The sequence below is a fragment of the Phacochoerus africanus genome, chromosome 10 (genome assembly GCF_016906955.1).
Source record: "Phacochoerus africanus isolate WHEZ1 chromosome 10, ROS_Pafr_v1, whole genome shotgun sequence".
In the NCBI taxonomy this organism is placed as follows: domain Eukaryota; kingdom Metazoa; phylum Chordata; class Mammalia; order Artiodactyla; family Suidae; genus Phacochoerus; species Phacochoerus africanus.
The window spans coordinates 55,418,140-55,442,845 of NC_062553.1; the positions used below are offsets into that span (position 1 = coordinate 55,418,140).

Sequence of the window (24,706 nt, forward strand, 5' to 3'; positions counted from 1 at the left end):
GCCACAATGGAACACCAAAGGTCCATTTGTTCTTAAACCCATCCTCCTCTCTTAAGTCTGCCCTCTCTCTACAGGTTGCATGTACTTTACTTAGGGTACCACCACACTATGCAGATCTTGGGAGCACCAATCTCTAACTACATAAGCAGACTGGAGGGCGAGAAACCTGTCTTAAGCTATGTCACATACCAAGGCCCTCCCCAACACCCTGTCTCTAGGACAGGGTTTCATTCTGGACCAGATAAATCTGTGTGGGGACCTGTGTCCTGTCTTGTGCCCTGCAGGATTTGCAGCAGCACCCCTAACCTCTACCCATTAAACACTAGAAGTACCCCCTTTCCAGCATGAAAATAAAAAAGAAACTTCAGATTTTTCATTATGTTTCCTGGGAGACAAAGTCAGGCCTAGTTGAGAAGCACTGCCCTAGTAGATTCTGCGCATATAGTAGATGTTCAATAAATACTTCCTGATTGCTCCTGTGTTAAGTGAAAGAAGAACACTCACACCAGCATCAAAGGCATGGAACAGGAAGCCAGAATAGGAATCCCACACTTTCTATGGGATTTATTACGTACCCAGTTCCTTCCTCTATGCAATAAAGAAAAGCCGGAGGGATCTCCATGTGCCACATCTGTGGCACAGTTTGCAACAGCGCAGGTTTGATCCCTGGCCTGGGAACTTCCACATGCCACAGGTGCAGCCAAAAAAAAAAAAAAAAAAAAAAGAATAGCCTGACATTAACGATTCCTTTTCACACCCAACCACCTTGTCTATAAAACTTTCACCAAGGTTGTTTAAAAAAATGAAACTTAGGGAGTTCCCGTCATGGCTCAGTGGTTAACAAATCCAACTAGGAACCAGGAGGTGGCAGGTTTGATCCCTGGCCTTGCTCAGTGGGTTAAGGATCTGGCGTTGCTGTGAGCTGTGGTGTAGGTTGCAGATCCCGAGTTGTTGTGGCTCTAGCGTAGGCCGGTGGCTACAGCTCCAATTCGACCCCTAGCCTGGGAACCTCCATATGCCAAAGTGGCCCAAGAAACGGCAAAAAGACAAAAAGACAAAAAGACAAAAAAAAAAAGAACCTTAGGAGTTCCCGGCATGGCACAGCAGAAACAAATCTGACTAAGAACCATGAGGTTGTGGCTTCGATCCCTGGCCTCCATCAGTGAGTTAAGGATCTGGCGTAGCTGTGGCTCTGGTGTAGGCCGGCAGCAACAGCTCTGATTAGAGCCCTAACCTGGGAACCTCCATATGCCGCTAGTGAGGCCCTAAAAGGACAAAAGACAAAAGACAAAAAAAAAAAAAAAAGAACCTTAGATCCCTGTTTTAGTTTCTCATTAACAAACGACAAACTTGAAGAACAGAAGAGAGAAAGCTGTAGCTAGACACTGCTATGTGTATTTAGAATATATTTATTAATCTAATAGTTGTCTCTTTCCAGAGGATTTACTCTTACACACAGAATTTCCTAGGAGAGCCCTCCATGTCTCTCAAGCTCTAGAACCATCTTATTGCTCTATGTACAGATATGGATGTACACACACACATGTGGAATGCACTGAAGTTATTAACCCCAAATATAAAACGGACCATACAGGAAAAGAGAAATAACAGACTAAATTGAATATACCAGAGTTCCGGTCGTGGCACAATGGTTAACAAATCCGACTAGGAATCATGAGGTTGCGGGTTCGATCCCTGCCCTTGCTCAGTGGGTTAAGGATCTGGCGTTGCCATGAGCTATGGTGTAGGTTGCAGATGCAGCTCAGATCCCGTGTTGCTATGGCTCTGGCATAGGCCAGCGGCTACAGCTCTGATTCGACCCCTAGCCTGGAAACCTCCATATGCCGCGGGAGCAGCCCTAGAAAAGGCAAAAGGACCAAAAAAAAAAAAAAAAGAAAAAAAAATTGAATATACCTTCTACAATCTTTACTCCTTAGTAGAACAATATTTTTAAACAAAAAATGGAGAAAAAACAATGAAACACAGGCTGCATCTTGTTTAACATAAACCAATACTTGCCCCCAAAGCAGTGTTGCTTGGCTAGAACTGTGCCTGGAGTCACTTAAAACCTAAGCTTGGTTATCATTCTTTAATGTTGCTGACTACTGTAAATTGCCATAAATACACAAGATAAAAGGACTACATATTCTAAAAGTTTCCTTCCATAGGAACAATTTTCAAAGAGAAAGAAAAGTGGAAGAATGCACCTTTCATTATGAGGAGGCTAGAACACCTGCACTGCCCCGAGCAGTGGTTCTCCACAGAGCAGGCAAGGAGCAGTCTCTCTGGGAGACCTCCAGCAATGGCTCAAGACACCGTGGGCGTCATAACTGGAGGTGCTACTGGCAGCTATCAGGTGGAGGCCATGGGTGCTGCTAAACACCCTACGATGTACAGGACCCTCCTCACAACCAACAACTACCCAAACCAGAATGTCAACAGTGCTGAAATTGAGAAACTTTGCTGAGCTGGTCAATCTGGGAATCAAGACAGAGGATGGACCCCCTTCAATTGAAAGGTAAATATAACACGTAAAAAATAAAATTTAAAAACACACACTTACATTAATCTGCTGTTTTTCGACAAGGATATACTTCAGATTACATTTTTTCATAAAATAAACTGATAATGCTGGTGGTGAATCTGGATCAATAGGAGCATAAGCAGCAGGGACTTGGAGAATTCTAAAGAGAGTGCAGAGTCAGCACAGAATATCTACTGAAAATAATCTTTATGACATACAAATTTTAGTTGTAAAAAATATTACCCTAAAATCCAAGAGGGTAGGTTTATCCCAGGATGGCAGTAGAGACCAACTTCCCGAATTCCTTGAAAGTCACAGTGTAACAGCAGGAAACTTGATAATTCTGAAGCAGCATGAACCACAGTCTTGTAGGTGTAATAAACTGGAGGCTGGTTGTTACATTCATCAAAACACACAGCTGTTTTATCAGAATAAATGGAGGCAGCCTGATGCACCAATTCCTGAAGAGTCATTTCACTGAAGTTTATCTGAACATCACTGGCAGCAGAAAACTCTATCTGTATCAAAATATGTTAGGGGGACAGGAGTTTTAGGGAGTCTATTGTAGGGGTGGGGAGAGTGGGATGGAAGGACAATCACTCCTCACAAAAATGACTCTATCAGGGAATTCCCTTATGGTGCAGTGGGTTAAGGTTCTGGCACAGTCACTGCAGCGATTCAGACTGCTACTGTGACACATTTCGACACATGGCCTGGGAACGTCCACATGCAAAATATATAAAAAATCCAAAAAATAATAACATCAAAGACATACAATTAAAGAATCTCTGATCTATGAACCTCCTATGGTAACTCTGCTGAAAACAATAAGGTGGAAAGTTTGACACAGTCACCCTAACTCCACATCAGAGCTAGAAGAAAACTTGAGAGGGGGATGGAGGAGGATGAAACAAGGAGAAATGCAGAATTCTCGCTCAGCAGACTACAATGTAAAATAGAAATAAATAACATAAACAAATACCAAATAAAAACAAATTTAAAATACCACAGGCTTAAAGTTCGATCCCTGGCCTTGCTCAGTGGGTTAAGGATCCAGCTTTGCTGTGAGCTGTGGTATAGTAGGTTGGCAGCTACAGCTCTGGATTTCACCCCTAGGCTGGGAATTTCCATATGCTGCAGATGCAGCCCTTAAAAGCAAAAAAAAAAAAAAAAAAAAGACAGACAAAACTCTCCCTATATCCGTCCAGTTTTAGTTCCCTATATATAAACCATGCTTATTACTATAAAATACAGAGGTCACAGCAAGTTGTTTTTATAACTGTTAAGAAAGATGCTCTTCATAGTCTGATTTTTTTAATTAATTTTTTTAAGAGCCACACTAGTAGCATATGGAGATTCCCAGGCTAGGAATGAATTGGAGCTGTACCTGCCAGCCTACACCACAGCTCACAGTAATGCTGGGATCCTTAAACCACTAAGCAAGGCCAGGGATTGAACCCATGTCCTCACTGATACTAGTTGGGTTCATTAACCGCTGAGCCATGATGGAAACTCCCAGCTTGATTTTTAAATTGCCAATAAATTAATTTAAATTTAGACTCTAAATATAGTATTGCAATTCAATAAAATACTTTATCAATACAATGTTCTCTGGGCTTTGCAATGCAGGTTATATAAAAAGATCTGAAACAGTACTTCATCAGAGAAACTTTAGGGATGAATGAACAAGAGAAAGCCTCACAACTGCCAGCATTTCCTTGAAGGCAAAGGTGATTTTTCCCCTCCTGTGAAATTTATTTTCCAAATTTCAAAGCAAATAAGATTTACCAAATAGTGTATTTTAATTATTGAAGTTTTTCATTTGTTCATACTTATTTGAACTCATTTCCCTACTGATTCATCCATGTGATTTAATAAATATGAATTAGGGAAAATAAAACATTCCTAAAGACAGCAAAATGAAGCAATAACTGCTGATGCCAACAGGTATGGAAATGTGTTAAGGTTTTCTTTTTTTTTCCCCCTCACTCTCTTTTATTTGGCCACACCTGAGGTATGTGGAAGTTTCTGGGCCAAGGATCAAATCTGAGCCATAGCAGTGACAATGGCAGCTCCTTAACCTGCTGAGTCACCAGGAAACTCCAATGCTATGGTTTCTAAAAACTTAAAAATATAAAATAAGCACTTCTATAAATGCTAGCTCTTTTTGTGACACACAAAGTAAAAATTTAAAGCTTTCTTCACACATACACACAAATGAGCATTACATAAATGTAAGGAAGGTGTTCCACAGCACATACAAAAATTATGTAAGTCCACTTCTTATTCAGTTAGTACAGAAGGGCACCTTCTGCTTCTCTGTTTGCAAATGAGTAAAAATTGCCTGTACTACAGAATTATACTACGGGATTTTAACAAACAGTCAGTCTACATTTTAAAAAATGCATTATTTCAAAGCAAAAACATATACAGCAGTCCACACAAAGACCACTAAAATTACTTGACAGCAAAGAAAAGGACAAGACTCTAAAATGAGTAAAATTACTTTAGAAAATGCCATTTTCATGACAAATTCCAACATTCCCCACAAATATCTACACAATTAATTTTTTTTTTTTTTAGGGCCACACCTGTGTCATATGGAAGTTCCCAACCTAGGGGACACCACAGGTTGTCAGGATTCCAGCAGCGTCTCTGACCTTCACCACAGCTCAGGGGCAATGCTGGATCCTTAACCCACTGAGCCAGGCCAGGCATCAGAACCGTGTCCTCATGGATACTGTCTGGTTCATTACCCCTGAGCTACAACGGGAACTCCACAATTAAGATTTTTAAGTGCTAGTTTCCCACTGGATGCTACAGAGAATTAAGGCAACATCTATTCTTGTTGTCTTAAGTTTTTATTTTCATTAACTGAATCATAAATACATTCGCTCCAACAGAGAGTACTATACTTACTGGATGCCCAAACACTGGGACCATATAAGAGAAGGAAAAAAAAAAAAAAAGAACAAGCAAAATCTGATAAATAGATTATATGTGTAACAGGATCATTCAGTTTTAGGACAGTTGCTATTTTATTTACATCTGTAGAGGCTGATACTTAGTCATCAGAGGTCTTGGTGACTTTCCTAAATGGTGACTTACCATTTTAAAGATTGATAAATAATCTAAAAGCTTATTTTCCCGTATCCGTCGGCTTTTTAATTTAGATTATGGGACTACGTTAACAGCAATGCACTTTATAGCCTCCAACAGATTTTTTTCAATTGCTTTCCGAAACCACGCCAGCAAGACGAGGTAGACATTTCCATGCGAAAGGAGCAGAAGTCTAAGGCAGCTGACCGAAGAAAGCAGAGGGCTCCAGGGCAGCCTGTGCACCACTCCATCCACCAGGCACCACTGATAAACGGCCGAGACCTGTCGGCGGCCCTGAACCTAAGCAAACTTGTGCGCAGCCAGCCCAGGTGTTGCCGCCCCACTCCCCCCTCACACACGTCCGCCCTGGACACTGCCTCCCGCGGAAGTCCAGTCTGAAGGCCTAGCGGGGAGAGGTCAGGGGGAAGGGGGTGGCGACGAGGTCCCGACAGCCCAACCCCGACGCCAGTTCACGCACACAGACAAACCAGCGCCCCGGGCAGAGAGCCGACACACCGACCAGCCCGCCGGGTGCCGCACAGCGCGGGCTCTCGCAACAGCCTTCGGCGTCGCCTCGTGACGTCCTTCCGCGGCGCCTTGCTTACGTCATCGCGAGCGACCCGGGAAGGAAGCGTCGCGCCGCCCCGCCCCGCCCCTTCCTGGAAGTGCCGGGCCAACCAGAGAAAAGAGTTGGTGTGGGTGTCGCCAGCTCCTCTCCTTTCAAGTTTCCGCTCTAGTATAGAGGCATTGAGGGCAGCTTGCAAGGACTTTGGAGCTGACCCGCTTGGAGTCGCACCCTTTTGTACTTGCCAAGAAACCTCAATTCCGGGCAGCTGCCTCCTCGTTTCTAAAGTGGGGATAAAGCTGTCCCGTGGGGTTGATGTGAAGAGCATTGAAACCAGAGTGAAATACGCAGGGGACTGGACTTCATCACTTGGACAAACAAAAAAAAACCCTCCCCACATTGCGGGGACTGTGACTGTAGCAGTGAAGCCCGCAAACGAAGTCCCTAACATTCAGATGAATTTAAATAACAAAATTTCAGCTTTCACTAGGAGCTATTAAAAAACAGGTCTGAGGGGGAGAGAGTAACTTGAGCCACAGGCCTGAATAAAAATCTATTTTAACGAAGGTGTTGTAATTGGAAGCATGCAAGTTAGTTATTTACAATGTCAAGAGAAATAATAGTGATATTTTTTAAGCTGTTGTGCTGGTAGCAGAGAGGAAGCTGAAACTCAGTCCCCCTAAAACCGAGTTCCCTTATTGAGTATGATTAGTCTCCTCGGTAACTTTATTCCCTTTCCTGTTCCCTCTGACCTCAATCCTGTAGTAACTGAACACTAGTCAACCAGTCAGATGACAAAGATCACTGTTGTTGATAACATCATTCATATACTAAAATCGCTGTTGTATATATTGTCATCACTAACACACAAACTCAGATTGTTTCTCCAGGGCAAGATGAGCTCACTGACCTGGATCACCTGGCCAGAGACTAAACCTGAGACAAATTGACTCCCAACTCAGCAGTAAGAAATGTGACAAAAATGGTGATTAATCCCATTTTCCTTGTTCTTCCCCCTTTAAAGCACCCCTCACTCACAAACCAAGACTGTGTGGATCTGAGACCTGTCTCCCACTCCCTTGCTTGGCACCCTGCAAACAAACCCTTGCTGTTTTGTAAACACTCTCTGCCAGAGAGTTTGGCTTTGGCGTTCTCCTGTGGTGCAGCAGGTTAAGGATCCAGCAGTGGCTTGGGTGGCTGCTGTGGCACTCCTGGCCAGAGAATTTCCACATTCTGGGAACCCAGGAACAACAACAGAGGGTGTGGCTCTCTGCTCTGATGGCACAGGAGCCCTTGCTCAGTTATAAATGATCAGGGTTCAGGCTTTGTTCTGCCTAGAGCACTGCGAAGCCAGCCTGGCTTCCATAATAGCTGAAAAGGCACAGGGTTCTCTTCAACACAGGTGTCCTTCAGCATTGGTGGAAGGAGACTGTAGCAGCGGGTCAAGCAAGGAATACCTACCCTTGATCATAAGAACTTCATGGGTCTTTGGTTGCGGAGAGGTTCAAACATGTATCTTACCTTTGTTTCTATATTTGGGAATTACACATATCTACCCACCCAGCTGGTAAAGAAACCCTAGATCCCCCCGCCACTCCACTTGTTTTTTACCTTACTGTGTGCAACGAGATCCTGTGTCCTCCAGGCCCCATCTCTAAACCAGTGGCTAGCTAGCTCCGTCGCAATCGCCTGTGGCAATGTTAAAACAAAGACTCCAGAGTCCTGGAGCTCCATTCCAAGAGATTTCTAACTCATTTTTCTAGTGAAGGAGGGGCCTTCAATCCGCATTCCACCACCCCACCCACACATCTGCATTTTTTAGAATGATAACATCTTCCATTCCACTACTGTTATCTTAGTTCAAGTCTTCCTGGTTGGCTTTGTCCTAAAGCCCTTCCAATCTTGCTTGGCTCCAGTAGACTCTGAACTGCTGCCAGGATGATGTCTGTTTCATTGCAATATCATCTTTCAATTCTGATATTGACATTAAAAAAAAAATTTCCCCCCTTGCAATCCCTATTTCTTCTGTTGATTTTGGGCTCTTTGATGTTAGTGGCTTCCACAGGTGCCTGGTAGTAATCCTTGACTGTCTGCTCATATTTAACAGTGGGGCATTTAAAAGCTCATTGAAGGAGTTCCCGTCATGGCTCAGTGGTTAACAAATCCAACTAGGAACCGTGAGGTTGCAGGTTCGATCCCTGGCCTTGCTCAGTGGGTTAAGGACCCAGCATTGCCATGAGCTCTGGTGTAGGTCACAGACATGGCTTGGATCTGGCATTGCTGTGGCTCTGGCGTAGGCCAGCGGCTACAGCTCCAATTAGATACCTAGCCTGGGAACCTCCATATGCAGCAGGTTGAGGCCCTAAAAAGACAAAAAAAAAAAAAGCAGGCTTATTGAAAGCTCTAAATCCAGGGAAGAAGCGCTTTGCTTTTGTTGTTTTATTTTATTGCTGTGTCTGTGGCATGTGGAAGTTCCCAGGCTAGGGATCAAACCTGTGCCACAGCAGCAAGCCAAGCCACTGCAATCACAATGCTGGGTCCTTAGCCCACTTCACCACAAGAGAACTCCCAAAGTTTCTTGAAAATCAAGGGAAAGAAAGGGGCTGCAGGGGTGGAGAGGAAGTTCTCTGAATTCAGCATAAAATTTTTCACTTTGGAGTTCCCGTCGTGGCGCAGTGGTTAACGAATCCGACTAGGAACCATGAGGTTGCGGGTTCGGTCCCTGCCCTTGCTCAGTGGGTTAACGATCCGGCGTTGCCATGAGCTGTGGTGTAAGTTGCAGACGCGGCTCGGATCCAGCGTTGCTATGGCTCTGGCATAGGCCGGTGGCTACAGCTCCGAATCGACCCCTAGCCTGGGAACCTCCATATGCCGCGGGAGCGGCCCAAGAAATAACAACAACTACAACAACAACAACAACCACAACAAAATTTTTCATTTAATTCTATTCCAGTGCCTGATGCCCTCCAATAAAAGACCCTCTGTTTTACTTTCCCAAACACAACAGTTTTCAGATTCAGGCCTTAGGATGATGGGTGGCAGGGTAAGGGTATAACCCTTATAAATCCTTTTTTTTTTTTTTTTGGCCTTTTTGCCATTTCTCGGGCCTCACCTGTGGCATATGGAGGTTCCCAGGCCAGGGGTTGAAATCAGAGCTGCAGCCAACGGCCTACACCACAGCCACAGCAACGTGGGATCCAAGCAGCGTCTACAAACTATACCACAGCTCCTGGAAACACCAGATCCTTAACCCACTAAGTAAGGCCAGGGATCGAACCTGAGTCCTCATGGATGCTAGTCAGATTCATTAACTGCTGAGCCACGACAGGAACTCCCATCCCTGTTACGTGCTTTTTTTTTTTATCTTTTCTGTTTGTTTGTTTTTTGTTGCCTGTTGCGTGCTCTTATGTGCACCGTAGCCCAGACCCCAATTGGGACGATGGTGTGTAATTTTCTCTACGGGTGCTTGGCTGCCCAGGTGAAGGCAGGGGGAAGACTGATCTGTGGCTGGGATCCTTCAGGCTGGGTACTGCTATCAAGTGACTGTCAATGGATGGAGACGTGAGGGAAGGCAGGTTGTTTGCAATAGAGTGAGCCCAGAAGAATTCTCTAGAGAAACAGACCCAATAGGATAAAGAGAGCTTAAGAAACTGGCTCACAAGGTTGTGTGGGTGGGAAGGTCTGAAACCTAGAGCAGGCCAGCAGGCTAGCAATTCAGCTAAGAGCTGATGTTGTGGTTGAAACAGGTTGGAAACTCTGGCAGGATATCTTTCTTTCTTTCTTTTTTTTTTTTTTTTTTTGCTTGCTTTCTAGGGCCACACTCGCGGCACGTGGAGTTTCCCAGGCTAGGGGTCGAATCAGAGCTATAGCTGCCGGCCTACACCACAGCCACAGGGATCAAAGCTGTGTCCTCATGAATCCTAGTCAGGTCTGTTACCGCTGAGCCACCATGGGAACTCCCTGGAAACTCTGGCAGGATTTCCAGGGTATAGCCTTGAGAATTCTCTGTCATTCAGGCAACCTCAGTCTGTTCTGAAGGCCTTCAGCTGACTGGATGAGGCCCACCCAGCTATGGAGTGTTATCTGCTTTCCTCATAGGCCACTGGCTTAAATGTTGACCACATCTGCAAAATACCTTCACAGCTATACCTGGACTGGTGTTTGATTAGCTTGGTGCCACAGCCCAGCCAAAGTGAAACATAAAATTAACCATCGCATCTAATATATCCATCAAAGCCAAACAATTTTCGATAACTGAGAAAGAGTGAAAGGGCCCACTTGGGTCTCTTTTGTGTAATCTTTTTGTCACAGTGCAGTGAGGAACTCCAGAAGGGCTCAAAGCATTGGTTCTTGCCATCCAACAACTTCTCAGCTACGTGAGATAATTTCTGCACACAAATCTAAATCCAATGAATAGGCATTCCTGTTGTGGCTCGGCGGATTATGAAACTGACTAGTATCTATGAGGACGCAGGTTCAATCCCTGGCCTCACTCCGTGGGTTGAAGATCCGGTGTTGCTGTGAGGTGTGGTATATGTCGCAGAAGCAGCTCGGATCTGGCATTGCTGTGGCTGTGGTGGAGGCCAGCAGCTACAGCTCTGATTCGACCCCTAGCCTGGGAACTTCCATATGCCATGGGTATGGCCCTAAAAAGCGAAAAAAAAAAAAAAAAAAGAGAGAGAGAGACCTATTATTGAAATGCTTGGATCAGAGAAATAAGATCCAACTAGCTGGTGCCATGTATGGATCCTGGGTGTAACTGTCTCTGTGCTGTTCACTATAAAACACTAATTAAAAGTCACTCTTTTTAAAAAAAAGTACACACACATATTTAAATATACTCATTACATATATTTGTCACCAACACATCAACAAGGAAGTTATAAAAAGGTAGGCTTAGTTTAGTTCACAATATAGATCCTGTGAAAACACATTTCTCATTTTTCTCTGCAGTTTACAATGCCTATATAAATTTAAAGCAGTTAAACAACATTTGAGATTAAATTGGTATAAAATCATAATTCACAGAACCTTGGGAAATAAAAGGCCATGATGGAGAAACAGTAAGAAATGTGTAGAATTATTGAATTGTCACAGTACCATTTTCCTTTATAAAAGTATTTCAATAATACAAGATAAAAACTATGGAAAACACAAAAGTTAAATCAGAGATTTTGGTTTAGTACTTTCCCTGAGTCTCTTGTTTGTTTGTTTGTTTGTTTTTTCTTTAATCAAATGTAAGTAAGGCTGGTTCAAATTGGCCCCTTCCATGCCGGACAGGAGGCCGTGCACTCAAATGGTCCCAGGCTTGATTCAAATGCCAGTTTGCTGGTGTCACTACCACAGGATTATATCTGACCCCTGCTGCCTGCTGTACATGTGCTTAAAGGGCCGTCAACATTTTCTCTGGGCCCGCGATAATACAACAGGAAAGACTCAATGCCAAAGACAAAAGGTATTAATAAATATTACAATTCTAGATGGTTTGGACACTATGTACACCAAGTTATGGTTAACAATAACACAGACAAAAACTCAGGTTTTAAAAGTCTTACATAAACAAGGGTTACGGGCAAGTCATCTTGAAGTTTTAAATCTCAGATGTTAACAACAAAAACTTTTAAAAAACTCTCCCTCATTAGATCCTAATAAAACAAAGTATAAAAAGTGATGAAGCTGATGCCTGGAATTAGATGAGCATGCTAATGGAAAAAGGTTTTGAGAATTCCCAGATGGCTTAGAGGTTAAGGACCTGGCATTGTTACTGCTGTGGCTTGGGTCACTACTGTGGCAAGGGTTCAGTCCCTGGCCCAGGAACTTCTGCAAGCCATGGGCACGGGCAAAAACAAAACAAAACAAAACCCTACCTTGATCATCTCATTGTATATACATATGTCTGCAAATGACAAGCACTTCATGAAAAAGGCATATAATCAAATTAAGAATAAAAAGTTTGTTAAACTCTAAAAAATCATTTTTTACTTCACTTGTATTAGGTTTCTTGCTGGGTTTATGCTATCAGAGCACCAAGTAGGATGGATACTTTCCAGTCATCTGTAGGAAAATTTTTTGCACAGATATATTTTTACAATCATTCTCAGGGCATCGCATGGACAGGTGACAAATCACTGCTGTGCGTCTCCCTTTTGAAATCTCAACTGCAGACCAACACCCAACATTTCAAAAGCTAACAATAACACAAACATTGCCTTAAAATTAAGGGATGGAATGATGGCTCTAACCACCAATATAACTACTGCTGGTTATTTCATAATATAAACACCTCATTGCACAGGTGGGGAAGTAAGGGACAAAAGGATATGTTTTTTGTTTTGATGTGTTTTTTTTTTTTCAAGAACTCTAGATGCTAGGTAACTTCAGGTACTGTGGACTCAAGGTCTGTATGAAAGGTTATATGTAACCCACATGTTCTGTCTGCATCACACCGCCTTAACTCTAACCTCTTGCAAACCCTTTAAAACATGGAGCAAATGCCACCCTTCACCTGCCTTCTCTGACCAGGTGGAAAAGGCTGGCCAAGGCTTGAGGAAAGAAAAAGAATAGGACATACCGCTGAATCCCATGCAATTAACAAGGTCCAGTGATGAAAGTATCCCATAACTAAATTTCAGTAACTCTCAAGAAACATTCCACAACATTCTCTAAGAATCTGTGGGGGAGTACAGTACCTGGCAATCTGCTCTCAAACTTACCTATTCTTTTCATTACAGTTGATGATCTGAAATTAAATGCATACGATCTCATAGAACTGAAAGTACTCAACTACTGCAGAAAATTGAAAGGACCGTCCATGTTCCTAGACACCACCAAAGTATTTATCTAGGATTACTAAAGAAAGCACTTTGGTACCTTTCAGACAAAAACTCTCTGAACTGACAACTCAAGCACGTGGCATTTCACACTGGACCAACTGAGGAACGGGAAATGGATAAGGTGGGACCATGGCAGCTTCTCCACCAGCTTTGTGTCTGGAAACAGCACGTCTGCCCCTAGCAGTTACCAATCCAACTCCACAGGGTATTTTCCAGTCAGACAAGCTGTACAGTGACCGTTCTTTCCACCACATTCCAGGTACCCATCTGCTTGGCCCACACTGTCCCCCTCTGCACAGTGACCATTCTTTTCATCGCATTCCAGAGCGACCCCGTCCTCTTGGCCCACACCGTCCTGCTTCAGCACTTTCTGTTGCTTAAATGTTATCCCTTCTCGTACAGATGAAACCAGTCCTTCTACCGACAGGTACACGACACTGTTTGCTCCTACAGGGAAAGAGGGAACAGGTCACGAGGTGGCTCTCTGAAAAGGGAGAATGGCCTTAACAGAGAAGAGTTACAAACAGAAAGCATGAGCCAGACAAAAATTTCTCCTTTAGCCTCTCTTTAAAAAAAGGGGGTGATGGTGGCCAGAGAATCAGTAAAATTCAGAGCCTTGAATATTTTTAAAATGTCAAATCGGAATTAAATTTAAGCGTTAAATTAAAATCATTAAACTTATATTTCAAACATAATTTAAAACCGCAGTGGAGGATCAAGTCTACTATGGATTTAGAAGGTTTGACAGGAGTAATTTTCTTTTTTTTAGGGCCACACCTGCATCATATGGAAGTTCCCAGGCTAGGGGTTGAGTTGGAGCTGTAGCCGCTGGCCTACACCACAGCCACAGCAACACCATATCCGAGCCACGTCTGCGACCTACACCACAGCTCACAGCAACGCCAGATCCTTAACACACTAAGTGAGGCCAGGGATCAAACCTGCGTCCTCAAGGATACTAGCTGGGTTGGTTCTTAACCCACTGATCCATAACAGCAACTCCAGTTTATAGGAATTTTAATACCTACCTAGATAATCTGAAATATGCTCAAATTCTGGTTTATTGGCAATCAGCTCTTCTTTGGTTGGTATGTTTATTCCCATGAAGCACGGATATCTGATTGGTGGTGAAGCTACACGAATGTGCACCTAGGAAGAGATCATTTCACACGTTCATTAGGTTGACGTTCACGGTAAGAACAATGGTGCAGAATTGGGCCATTGACAAATGCAAGCACTTAACACTGCTTTACAGGATATCTTAACAACACAGGCATAAAAACGCACACTATGAAACTTCGATCACAATGACAGATAAAAAAGAATCCTGGAAAATCATGTGGTGTACATACGTGTGATATACATACAGAACTCCAGTGTCCAGGCAGAACTACTTTTATTTATTTAAAAAATTTTTAATTTTTTTCTTTTTTTTTGTCTTTTTGTCTTTTTTTTTGTTGTTGTTGTTGTTGCTATTTCTTGGGCCGCTCCCGCAGCATATGGAGGTTCCCAGGCTAGGGGTTGAATCGGAGCTGTAGCCACCGGCCTACGCCAGAGCCACAGCAATGCGGGATCCGAGCCGCGTCTGCAACCTACACCACAGTTCACGGCAACACCGGATCGTTAACCCACTGAGCAAGGGCAGGGACCGAACCCGCAACCTCATGGTTCCTAGTCGGATTCGTTAACCATTGCGCCACGACGGGAACTCCTAATTTTTTTCTTTTTTGGCCTCCCTGTGGCATATGGAGTTCCCAGGGCAGCATCAGAGCTGAGCTGCAGTTGCAACTATGCTGCAGCTGTGGTAACACCAGACCTTTTAAACCACAGTCCAAGGCCGGAGATCGAACCTGCATCCTGGAGTTGCAGAGACACTGCCAATCCTGTTGCACCACAGTGGGAACTCCCAGAACTACTTTTAGAATTAATTCTTTACCAAGGATTCTACTGGAGCAGCCCTGCTCTAAATGCTAAAGTGTCTTGGACAAGAATTCGAAATGTCAGCCACTTCAGAATGGTTCTTTCCACAGAGCTGCCCACTCTTTCCTTCTGCCACCTACTGAGCCATTTCTTTTCTCTGCTTTCCCATTTCTCACATAATGGCCTTATAGGCTTAGGACCACCTTCATTTTTTCTCGTAACGCTTGAATGGCACTTTTGCCTATCGCTTATTTTACCATTTTGAAAAGAAAAGTACAATCTACCAGGATATAACAAAAACTTTACTACTACAAAGAGCTGCTTTTATCTATTATTTTGTCTATCATGATTTTCTGCCTTTTGTCAGACTCATTTACATGGCGGTAATCAGGTCCACATTTACTTTTTACCTTTCTTATAACAGCAAACATTTTCCCATGTTGTGCAGTCTTCCTAACTGCAGGTTTTTTGGCTGCCTCATATTTCATCATGCTGATGTACTGATTTACTAAGTATTTCCTATAGATATATAAGCCATTTCCAGTTTTGCTTATCTATTTGTGTTTTTTTACTATTGTCATGGTTGCTGAAATTACTGTTTGCTCCTTTTTTTTTTTGCTTTTCAGGCCCACTCCTGAGGCACATGGAGGTTCCCAGCTTAGGGGTCTAATTGGAGATGTTGCTGCTGGCCTATGCCAGAGCCACAGTAACTCCGGATCCGAGCTGCGTCTATGACCTACACCACAGCTCACGGCAACGCCGGATCCTTAACCCACTGAGCAAGGCCAGGGATCGAACACGCAACCTCATGATTCCTAGTCGGATTCATTAACCACTGCGCCACGACGGGAACTCCTTTAGAAGCTTTTTTAAGCAGACTGTCATCCTGCTTTCTCTAACATTTTCTTCTCAATAGATTTTATTTCTAAATCTTCTCAACTATTAACTGTAAATGACATCTCACTTCAGTAATTTGAATTACTGAAATACCCATTTAGAACAAGCTTTGAGATTTGAAAATATAATGTGTTTATCACCATAGGATTGCGTCTGTATCTTCGAAAAGAAAATGTAAACAACACCCTACAAATTTAAAAGTATTCTATTTTGTGGTTTGTTAGTTTAAAAATTAGTTTTTACAAACACTTTAACATAAAACTTAACATAAAAAAATTTTGGCTGCACTTGTGAAAGTTCCCAGGCCAGGAATCAAACCTGTGCCACAGCATCAACCCAGGCCACTGCAGTGACAATGCCAGGTCCTTAACCCACTGTACCACAGGGGAACTCCAAAGATTAATGTAAAATTTTAACAATTTTTATCATACTGTTCATTATTAGTGCTTTAGGATAGGCGTTTTACTATTACTTACCTCTTTTGCACCCGATTCTTTGAGCAATTTGATTATGGGTGAGATGGTATTGCCTCTCACGATTGAATCATCTACCAGAACAATTCTTTTGCCTTTAAAGTTGTCAGACAATACTCCAAATTTTTTCGCAACACCAAGTTGTCTTAGCCTCATGTTCGGCTGAATGAAGGTTCTTCCCACGTAGCGATTTTTACAGAGCACCTCCACGTACGGAAGCCCACACTGACAGAGAAGGAATAAAAGCACAGTGAGCAGCTCGTACCCAGAGAAGTCCACCTTCCTGTTTTCTCTAGGTCATGCTTCTATTATAACATGTATGTAAAAATTTTAAATGTGGTTGTTATTCTGAGCTCTCCATCATCAGAATACAATTTTCCTTCACCATTTAAACTGTAGGGAAGAAAAGGCAAAAAGAAAAATTACTGAAAGTCCTCTACTTAGTGGAAAGATCAATTCATTTAGCTAGAATTTGAAATCCCTCTTCACTTTTTTTTAAGGGCTGCACACATGGCATATAAAGGTTCCCAGGCTAGAGGCTGAATCAGAGTTGCAGATGCCCGCCTACATCACAGCCACAGCAATGCGGGATCCGAGCTGCATCTTCAACCTACACCACAGCTCACAGCAATGCCAGATCCTTAACTCACTGAGCGAAGCCAGGGATAGAACCTGCATCCTCTTGGATACTAGTCAGATTTGTTACTGCTGAGACACACTGGGAACTCTTCTTATTTCTTTATCTTGGAAGAGAACACTAGGAATGTGAACACATGACAAAGAATAAATTGTTGTCAGGAAAACCCACATATTTAAAGATTATCAGAAAGAAAGGAATTAAAACCAGGATGCTCTGGGGATGGTTTCTAAGGAACAAGAGGTAATTCATCCATCCATAAAGGTAATACTTCTCTAAAATATTTAGCATGCTCAGTAATTTAAAAATCATAGGAGTTCCCGTTGTGGCACAGCAGAAATGAGTCCGACTAGGAACCATGAGGTTGTGGGTTCGATCCCTGGCCTTGCTCAGTGGGTTAAGGATCTGGTGTTGCAGTGAACTGTGGTGTAAGCTGGCAGCTACAGCTCTGATTCGACCCCCTAAACTGGGAACCTCCATATGCTGCAAGTGCAGACCTAAAAAGCAAAAAATAAAATAAAATAAAATAATTCATAAACTAAACTTTCTAACATAGTGAATGTTGGCTATTATACCCCAGGGTCACTGTAACTGCATAATGTATCAAATGGTTATAAAAAATGAAATTAAGCCTAGTACTAAGACATTATAAAAAATCCTCATAAATAGCCAATTATCACCCATACTCAGTAGGGAACAAATACACCACTGCCTTGTGAGGGTACTTCACTATAAGTAACTATTACCACTCAGCTCTATATATAGTCATGATGTTATTTTTTTTAAATGAAGGGGGAGTTCCCATGGTGGCACAGCAGAAACGAATCTGACTAGGAATCAAGAGGTTTTGGGTTCAATCCCTGGCTGTGAGGCGTTGCTGTGAGCTGTGGTGTAGGTCGTAGACGCAATTTGGAGCTGATGTTGCTGTGGCTGTGGTGTAGGCCGGCAGCTATAGCTCTGATTCGACCCCTAGCCTGGGAACCTCCGTATGCTGCAGGTGTGGCCCTAAAAAGACAAAAAATAAATAAATGAAGGGGATTATTTTCTTAGTCTTCGAGTAACCATTTGTGGATTCCACTAAAAAACAGTGCCAGTGAATAAAAAGGCTGGAAAATAAGCAACTTTTTTTTTTTTAATAAAAAACTAATGAGTACCTCTATAACCCCAGTGCTAGATGAGCAAGTCGCTGCGTGAACCAATAGAAAATACCTTTGCCGCATAGCCGAGAGCAGCAGGCGTGGCAGATTCGGGGACAGTGCTCACCACATCTGCGTCCACAGGGGCTTCAACCGCCAGCTGCTGACCACAACGGTATCTTACCGTGTAAACCATTTGGTCTGGAATGTTCGGAAAAGGAAAAAGATTATTTTTACTTAGTATAATATAGCACAGCATAGCATCACTATTCTAAGAATCTTGCTTCTACAGATTGGAATACAAAAAGAGCAAAAAATACTACATTGGAAATAATAAACCAAGGGAATTCACTATTTAAAAAAAATTAAGCCTAATACATTTCTGAAATCATAATCCTTACTCCTAAAGGAACACAAAATCTAGGCATCAGGTGAAAAGGATAAATAGTGATCTTACGACCTGCAGGTTCAATCCCCAAATCCCCCACATATACTTATGTGCGTTTGAAGAGCCAGGTGAGCCTGTGGGCCCAAGAACTGCCAGGTCTCAATGAGATAAATAACAGATTGACATCAGTACTTAAAGATACTGGACTTACCTTCAAATATACTATCTGGTCTTGCAAAATAAACATATTCAAAGATACAGAAAGCCATTGGGTTTCCTTCAGACCTTGGTATAACATCAAGAGTTTGGACATTATGTCTGGATATTTCCACAATTTCTCCGGGTAAGACTTCACGGTAGTACCTTGGAAATCAATGTTAAAGAAGACTTCAGTAATTTACATACATCTGTAAACCCTAACTTTTTTTTTTTTTTTGCCCTGCCGACAGCATATGGAAATTCCCTGGCCAGGGACTGAAATCTGTGTCACAGCTGTAAGCAGAGCCACAGCAGTGACAACGCCATATCCTTAACCTGCTGGGCCATGAGGGAACTCCATGTTACCCCTACATTTGAATTTAGAATTTAAAAACATAGACACATGCTGACAGGCCTGTACCTGCTGTACAGCACAGAGAACCTAATATTCTGTGATCATCTCTGTGGGAAAGAATCTGAGGGGGAATGGATATGTGGACATGTATAACTGAATCACTCTGTTGTACAGCAGAAATTAGCACAACATTGTAAATGAACTTTCTTCAATAAAACTAAAAAATTGAAAGAAAAAAGAATTTTAAAAAAAGCCCTGGAGTTCCCGTCGTGGCACAGTGGTTAACGAATCCGACTAGGAACCATGAGGTTGCGGGTTCGGTCCCTGCCCTTGCTCAGTGGGTTAACGATCCGGCATTGCCGTGAGCTGTGGTGTAGGTTGCAGACGCGGCTCGGATCCCGCGTTGCTGTGGCTCTGGGGTAGGCCGGTGGCTGCAGCTCCGATTGGACCCCTAGCCTGGGAACCTCCATATGCCGCGGGAGCAGCCCAAGAAACAGCAACAACAACAACAACAACAACAACAACAACAACAACAACAACAACAAAGACCAAAAAAAAAAAAGCCCTACATTTTGTTGATTTTTGAAAGAATGAAAGCTAAAGAGAACATTTTTATCCTTACATTTTTTGAGCATAACTATTTCTTTTCCTTTCTTTCCTTTTCTTTTTTGCTTTTTAGGGCCACCCCTGTGGCATATGGAGGTTCCCAGGCTAGGATTCTAATCGGAGCTGTAGCCACAAGCCTACACCACAGCTACAGCAACCTGGGATCCGAGCCACATCTGCGACCTACACCACAGCTCACGGCAACACCGGATCCTTAACGCACTGAGTGAGGTTAGGGATCAAACCCACAACCTCATGGTTCCTAGTCAGATTCGTTAACCACTGAGCCAGGATGGGAACTCCTCAACGCAGGATCCTTAACCCACTGAGCAAGGACAGGGATCGAATCCATGTCCTCATGGATCCTAACTCCAAGCATAACTATTTCTTGTTGAAGAGATACTTGCTTTCTAAAATAAGTCTCATGGTGTTTTGAAAAGAAGATGCCAGCTCCAGGATTAGAAGGTACCATTGGAATATTAAGGTCATTGTAACTGCTGAGCCCAATGTACAGAAGGAGCTACATTCATAAACATGAATTCTTGTATACTCGAGAAACAAAACCTTCAAGTAGAGAAACACACTTTGTATCGATGCTGAAAAAGTGATCTCCTAAGTGAGATACAACTTACCTTGCACCAATAGACAAAAAGCTACAAGATTCTGAAGACACCACCCATCCTTCTGTTTCTGAAGATTTTTTTTCTGTAAATCACAAGACAATTGATTCAATTAATGAACTCAAGAAACTTTGAAAGATGCTACCTATCTCAAGAGAAGAGTTAAACACCAAATACAAACATTAAAGAGCTCATGGAATATCAATTACTATGACTTTAAGAGCACACACACGACTCCTCATTTGATTAGAACCAAAGGTGAAATTAATGATCCCAAGTTTCCTTCACACATTATGATTCACGGCTTGCATAAGACATCTGATAAGTCAAGAGAGTCACTGAAATCATGCTACCCAGATGAAAAAGCTGGGCAAAGGATATGAATAGGCCATTCAGACAGGAAAAAATAGGAATGTCCATCAAATATATGAAAAGTGACTCATCCTCAGAAACGCTCAAGAAATTGTACTTTTTTGGGGTCTTTTATAGGGCTGCACCTCTGGCATACGGAAGTTCCCAGGCTAGGGGTTGAATCAGAGCTATAGCTGCTGGCCTATATCACTGCTTACGGCAACACCGGATCCTTAACCCACTGATCAAGGCCAGGGATGGAACCCGAGTCCTCATGGATACTAGTCAGGTTCGTTACTGCTGAGCCACAACGGGCACTCTAAAAACTAAGTACCATTTTTTTCTTTTTTACCTAGCTCTACTTAATAAGATTCCTATATCTAAAAATTGCAGGGTGTGCCAAGAGCAGATCAATGACTTGAAGGGCATTATAAAATGATGTTCCTTTTGACGTTCATTACCTTTATCATTTATATCAGATACAGGAATAAGACGACCAATGCACAGAGGGCGATTCCCATAAGGGTCTCGTACGGCATAGATCACGTCTCTGTGCATGATGATGAGGGAGTAGGCCGTGGGTGCTTCCTTCATTAAGTTTTTAATCCTAGAAGTAAGGAGATCATTGAATGAATCCTGTTAGTTATAAACACACGAAGGCAAAGCTCTCATTAGCGGAGCTGCAGGCTCAGCCTGGTTCTCTAATTACCTGGCCACCCAGTCTGGGGTGTCATCTTGCTCCTGAGGAGGGGTATATGCCAGTAACTGGGTGATCATCTCACTATCGGAGCTTGTGGACAGACCAATACCATGGCGCAGAAGCTATTTAGAAAAGAGAGAAGCTGTAACCACTGGAGGGGAAGGTTCAGTCCCGCTCACCCAGCAGCCTGCCTTTGGAGAAAGAGATCAGACATGGTGTGGATGCCCGGTTAGTTCTGCAACCCTATGTAGGTATGTATGTACCAATGGTAGGAATGTACAGCGGGGATGCAGAATGCTGCTGGAGCGGCGGAGTCTCTGAAGCTTTTCAAACAGGGGGAAGGGCTTCGGGAGGGCCTCTGAGAACTCAGTTTGCAGGAATATAGACCAGCAATGGATGGGTGGGGGGAGGAGGAAGGCACAAGGGATTGGGATTTTTGTTCTTTGGCATTTTAGGGCTGCACCAGATCTGAGCCGCACCTGTGACCTATAGCACAGCTCACAGCAACAACGGATCCTTAACCCACTGAGCAAGGCCAGGGATTAAACCCGGGTCCTCAAGGATACTAGTTGGGTTTCTTTCCATTGAACCACAACGGGAAGTCTAAGGGTTTGGGATTTGGTTCTAATTTTTTCAGCCCTCAACACTCCTGACAAACAGGTCACATCCCCCACACACAGGGGCCCTCTCAACCCAGGTCTGTTGCTGATGGTGATGGTGGCTGTCCATCCCCCCATCATCATGACACAGGACCATGGGCAGAGGTGGGGGCTCCGAGTGGAACTGAACTTTTGGTGGTTATCTCTTAATCAGTTTTTAAAATAATTTCTACTTCATATTTATACTTTTTTTTTTTTTTTGGCTGTGCCTGTGGCATATTAAGTTCCCAGGAGAGGGATCAAACCCTCACCACAGCTGTGATCAGAGCCACTGCAGCAACAACACCTGATCCTTAATGGGCTGCACCACAAGGGGACTCCTATTTATACTTTGTTTGTTTGTTTATTGGCAGCCCAGTGGCACATGGAGTTCCCAGGCTAGGGATCAGATTGGAGCTGCAGTTGCAACCTAAACCACAGCTGCGGCAATGCTGGACCCTTAACCCACTGTGCCAGGCCGGGGGTGGAGCCTGTGTCCTAGTGCTCCCAAAACGCCACCAATTCCATTGCACCACAGCAGGAACTCCTATTTATACCTTCTTGAAAATTTTTTTCTCATTTGGGAGCCAAAGAACTGTATTATAATGACAATGCCAGAGCCTGAGAAGAGAGCAGGACAAAATTCTGGGAGGTAATTGAATCAATTTTCCAAATCTCTTGTCCAAAGCAGTGCATCAGAAACATATTAGGAGAGTTCTATTTATTTACTTATTTTTTAATTTTTTTTTGTCTTTTTGCCATTGCTTGGGCCGCTCCCGCGGCATATGGAGGTCCCCAGGCTAGGAGTAGAATCAGAGCTGTAGCCGCCAGCCTACGCCAGAGCCACAGCAATGTGGGATCCAAGCTGTGTCTGTGACCTACACCACAGCTCACGGCAATGCCGGAGCCTTAACCCACTGAGCAAGGCCAGGGATTGAACCTGCAACCTCATGGTTCCTAGTCGGATTCGTTAACCACTGAGTCACAATGGGAACTCCTAGGAGCATTTTAAAATCAGAGCCAGCAACCTCCCCACCCCAGACTCAGGGGAAACAGCTTCGAATTTGGGACTATAACAACAACTCCAGGTAATACAGAGCAGTTCTTTGCAGTTAGATAACTGGTTGCGACAATAGGATACTATATTTCATCAAGATTGCCAATAGCTTCTTTTCATAATTTATCACAACCATGAAGAAAGTACAATAAAAACATACCTTTTTCCTCAAACGAGCAGCGTTTACCAATTCACCATTATGCGCTACAGCTATTTTCCCATGAAGCGTCTCAACAACAAAGGGCTGGCAATTTTCTAATTCACAGTTTCCTGTGGTGGCGTACCTTGTGTGCCCAATGCCAAGGTTTGAAGTGTATAATTTCTTCAAATTGTCTTCAGTAAAGACGTGATTTACAAGACCCATTCCCTTGCAAAGTCAAAGTAAAAGCTCATCTTAGGGAAAAAATAACACTAGTAGCATTTTTATAAGCTCATACAATCCCAATTTAGAAAATGCAATTCACTTAGTTTCTCTATGCCTCAGATTTCTAGCCTTTAGGGAAAAAAAGGACTAAGCTAGTTGCAAGAAGTGCGAAGCACTAAAATATACATTTTTTTTTTTTGTATTTTTGATATTTCTTTGGGCCGCTCCTGCAGCATATGGAGGTTCCCAGGCTAGGGGTCGAATCGGAGCTGTAGCCACTAGCCTACGCCAGAGCCACAGCAACGCGGGATCCGAGCCACGTCTGCAACCTACACCACAGCTCACGGCAATGCCGGATCGTCAACCCACTGAACAAGGGCAGGGACCGAACCCACAACCTCATGGTTCCTAGTCGGATTCGTTAACCACTGCGCCATGATGGGAACTCCTTAAAATATACATTTAAGGTGAAATTCACAGAATGTAAAATGAAGCATTTGAAAGTCAACAATTCAGTGGTATTTAATGTGTTCACAATACTGAAGTGCTTGTGCTGAAGATACTTTTTGAAAAAAAAAAAACCCTGAGCAGATTACCAAGCAATAAAACTTGTCGGATACAATAAATTAAATTATTTAATTTAAAATTCAAAGCCTATTAAAGTATTCAACTAAATGACTTGTTGAGTCAGTCCAGGAAATTATCACTGGGAAAGAAACGTGCCCTAGTTGGATAAATAGAAATAGCCGACCCACAGAGTATCCGCATTGACCCCTGAACAGCACGGGTGCACTTATTCATGGATTGTTTTCAACAAATATGCTGGAACGTTTTTGTGGAGGTTTGCAACAATTTAAAAAAACTGATGCACTGTGTAGTCTAGAGTAACTGAAAAAATTAAGTTGGGTGTGTCTCTTTGTATGACAGAGCCACTGTGCTGTACAGCAGAAATTGGCACAACATTGGAAATCAACTACACCTTAAGAAAAGTTGGATATGTCATGAATGCATAAAATATATGTAGATTCTAATCTAGTTTATCATTCACTACTATCATGTACTAACCTATCATAAAGTGTTATCATGTAGTCACACGACAGACACAGTGTAAATGGTGCTGTTTGCAGTTGTGAGAAACATAAACACACAGGTGCAGAATTAAATGACAAATGCATACAATGAACTGTACTGCTGGAACAATTTGGGAACCACCCCTGTTAATACTGTGGGGAGCTCAAGTGTAGTGAGCATCCACTGAAAATTCTTCATGACGCTGATCATCTTTGGATGAGCCATTCATGTCTACATCGAGCTCTTTACTGCAGAACAAAGCTGCCTCCCCCTG

The 24,706-nt window shown here is 43.0% G+C and overlaps 2 protein-coding genes across 6 annotated transcripts in view; both read right to left on the reverse strand.

The window, feature by feature from the left end:
- Positions 1–6,208, reverse strand: part of AASDH (aminoadipate-semialdehyde dehydrogenase) — a 38,118-nt gene extending 31,910 nt beyond the window's left edge. For 2 of the 5 annotated variants that reach the window (XM_047798868.1, XM_047798865.1), the window contains exons 1-3: positions 5,633–6,208; positions 2,768–3,042; positions 2,564–2,684 (exon numbers count right to left, since the gene is read on the reverse strand). In XM_047798868.1, the coding sequence (XP_047654824.1) occupies positions 2,564–2,684; positions 2,768–3,042; positions 5,633–5,635 (399 nt within the window). In that variant the 5' untranslated portion in view covers positions 5,636–6,208. Of the gene's footprint in view, positions 1–2,563; positions 2,685–2,767; positions 3,043–5,632 lie in introns of those variants that run through there. The other 3 variants (XM_047798867.1, XM_047798866.1, XM_047798869.1) reach the window with 3 other exon arrangements.
- Positions 6,209–11,024: 4,816 nt separating this feature from the next.
- The window catches only part of PPAT (phosphoribosyl pyrophosphate amidotransferase), a 49,548-nt gene continuing 35,866 nt past the window's right edge, over positions 11,025–24,706 (reverse strand). Inside the window, exons 3-11 of the mRNA XM_047798513.1 lie at positions 23,158–23,364; positions 21,312–21,424; positions 21,064–21,209; positions 20,264–20,336; positions 18,684–18,835; positions 18,158–18,285; positions 16,315–16,536; positions 14,050–14,170; positions 11,025–13,468 (exon numbers count right to left, since the gene is read on the reverse strand). Of these exons, the coding sequence (XP_047654469.1) occupies positions 13,206–13,468; positions 14,050–14,170; positions 16,315–16,536; positions 18,158–18,285; positions 18,684–18,835; positions 20,264–20,336; positions 21,064–21,209; positions 21,312–21,424; positions 23,158–23,364 (1,425 nt within the window). The 3' untranslated portion in view covers positions 11,025–13,205. The remainder of the gene's footprint in view (positions 13,469–14,049; positions 14,171–16,314; positions 16,537–18,157; positions 18,286–18,683; positions 18,836–20,263; positions 20,337–21,063; positions 21,210–21,311; positions 21,425–23,157; positions 23,365–24,706) is intronic.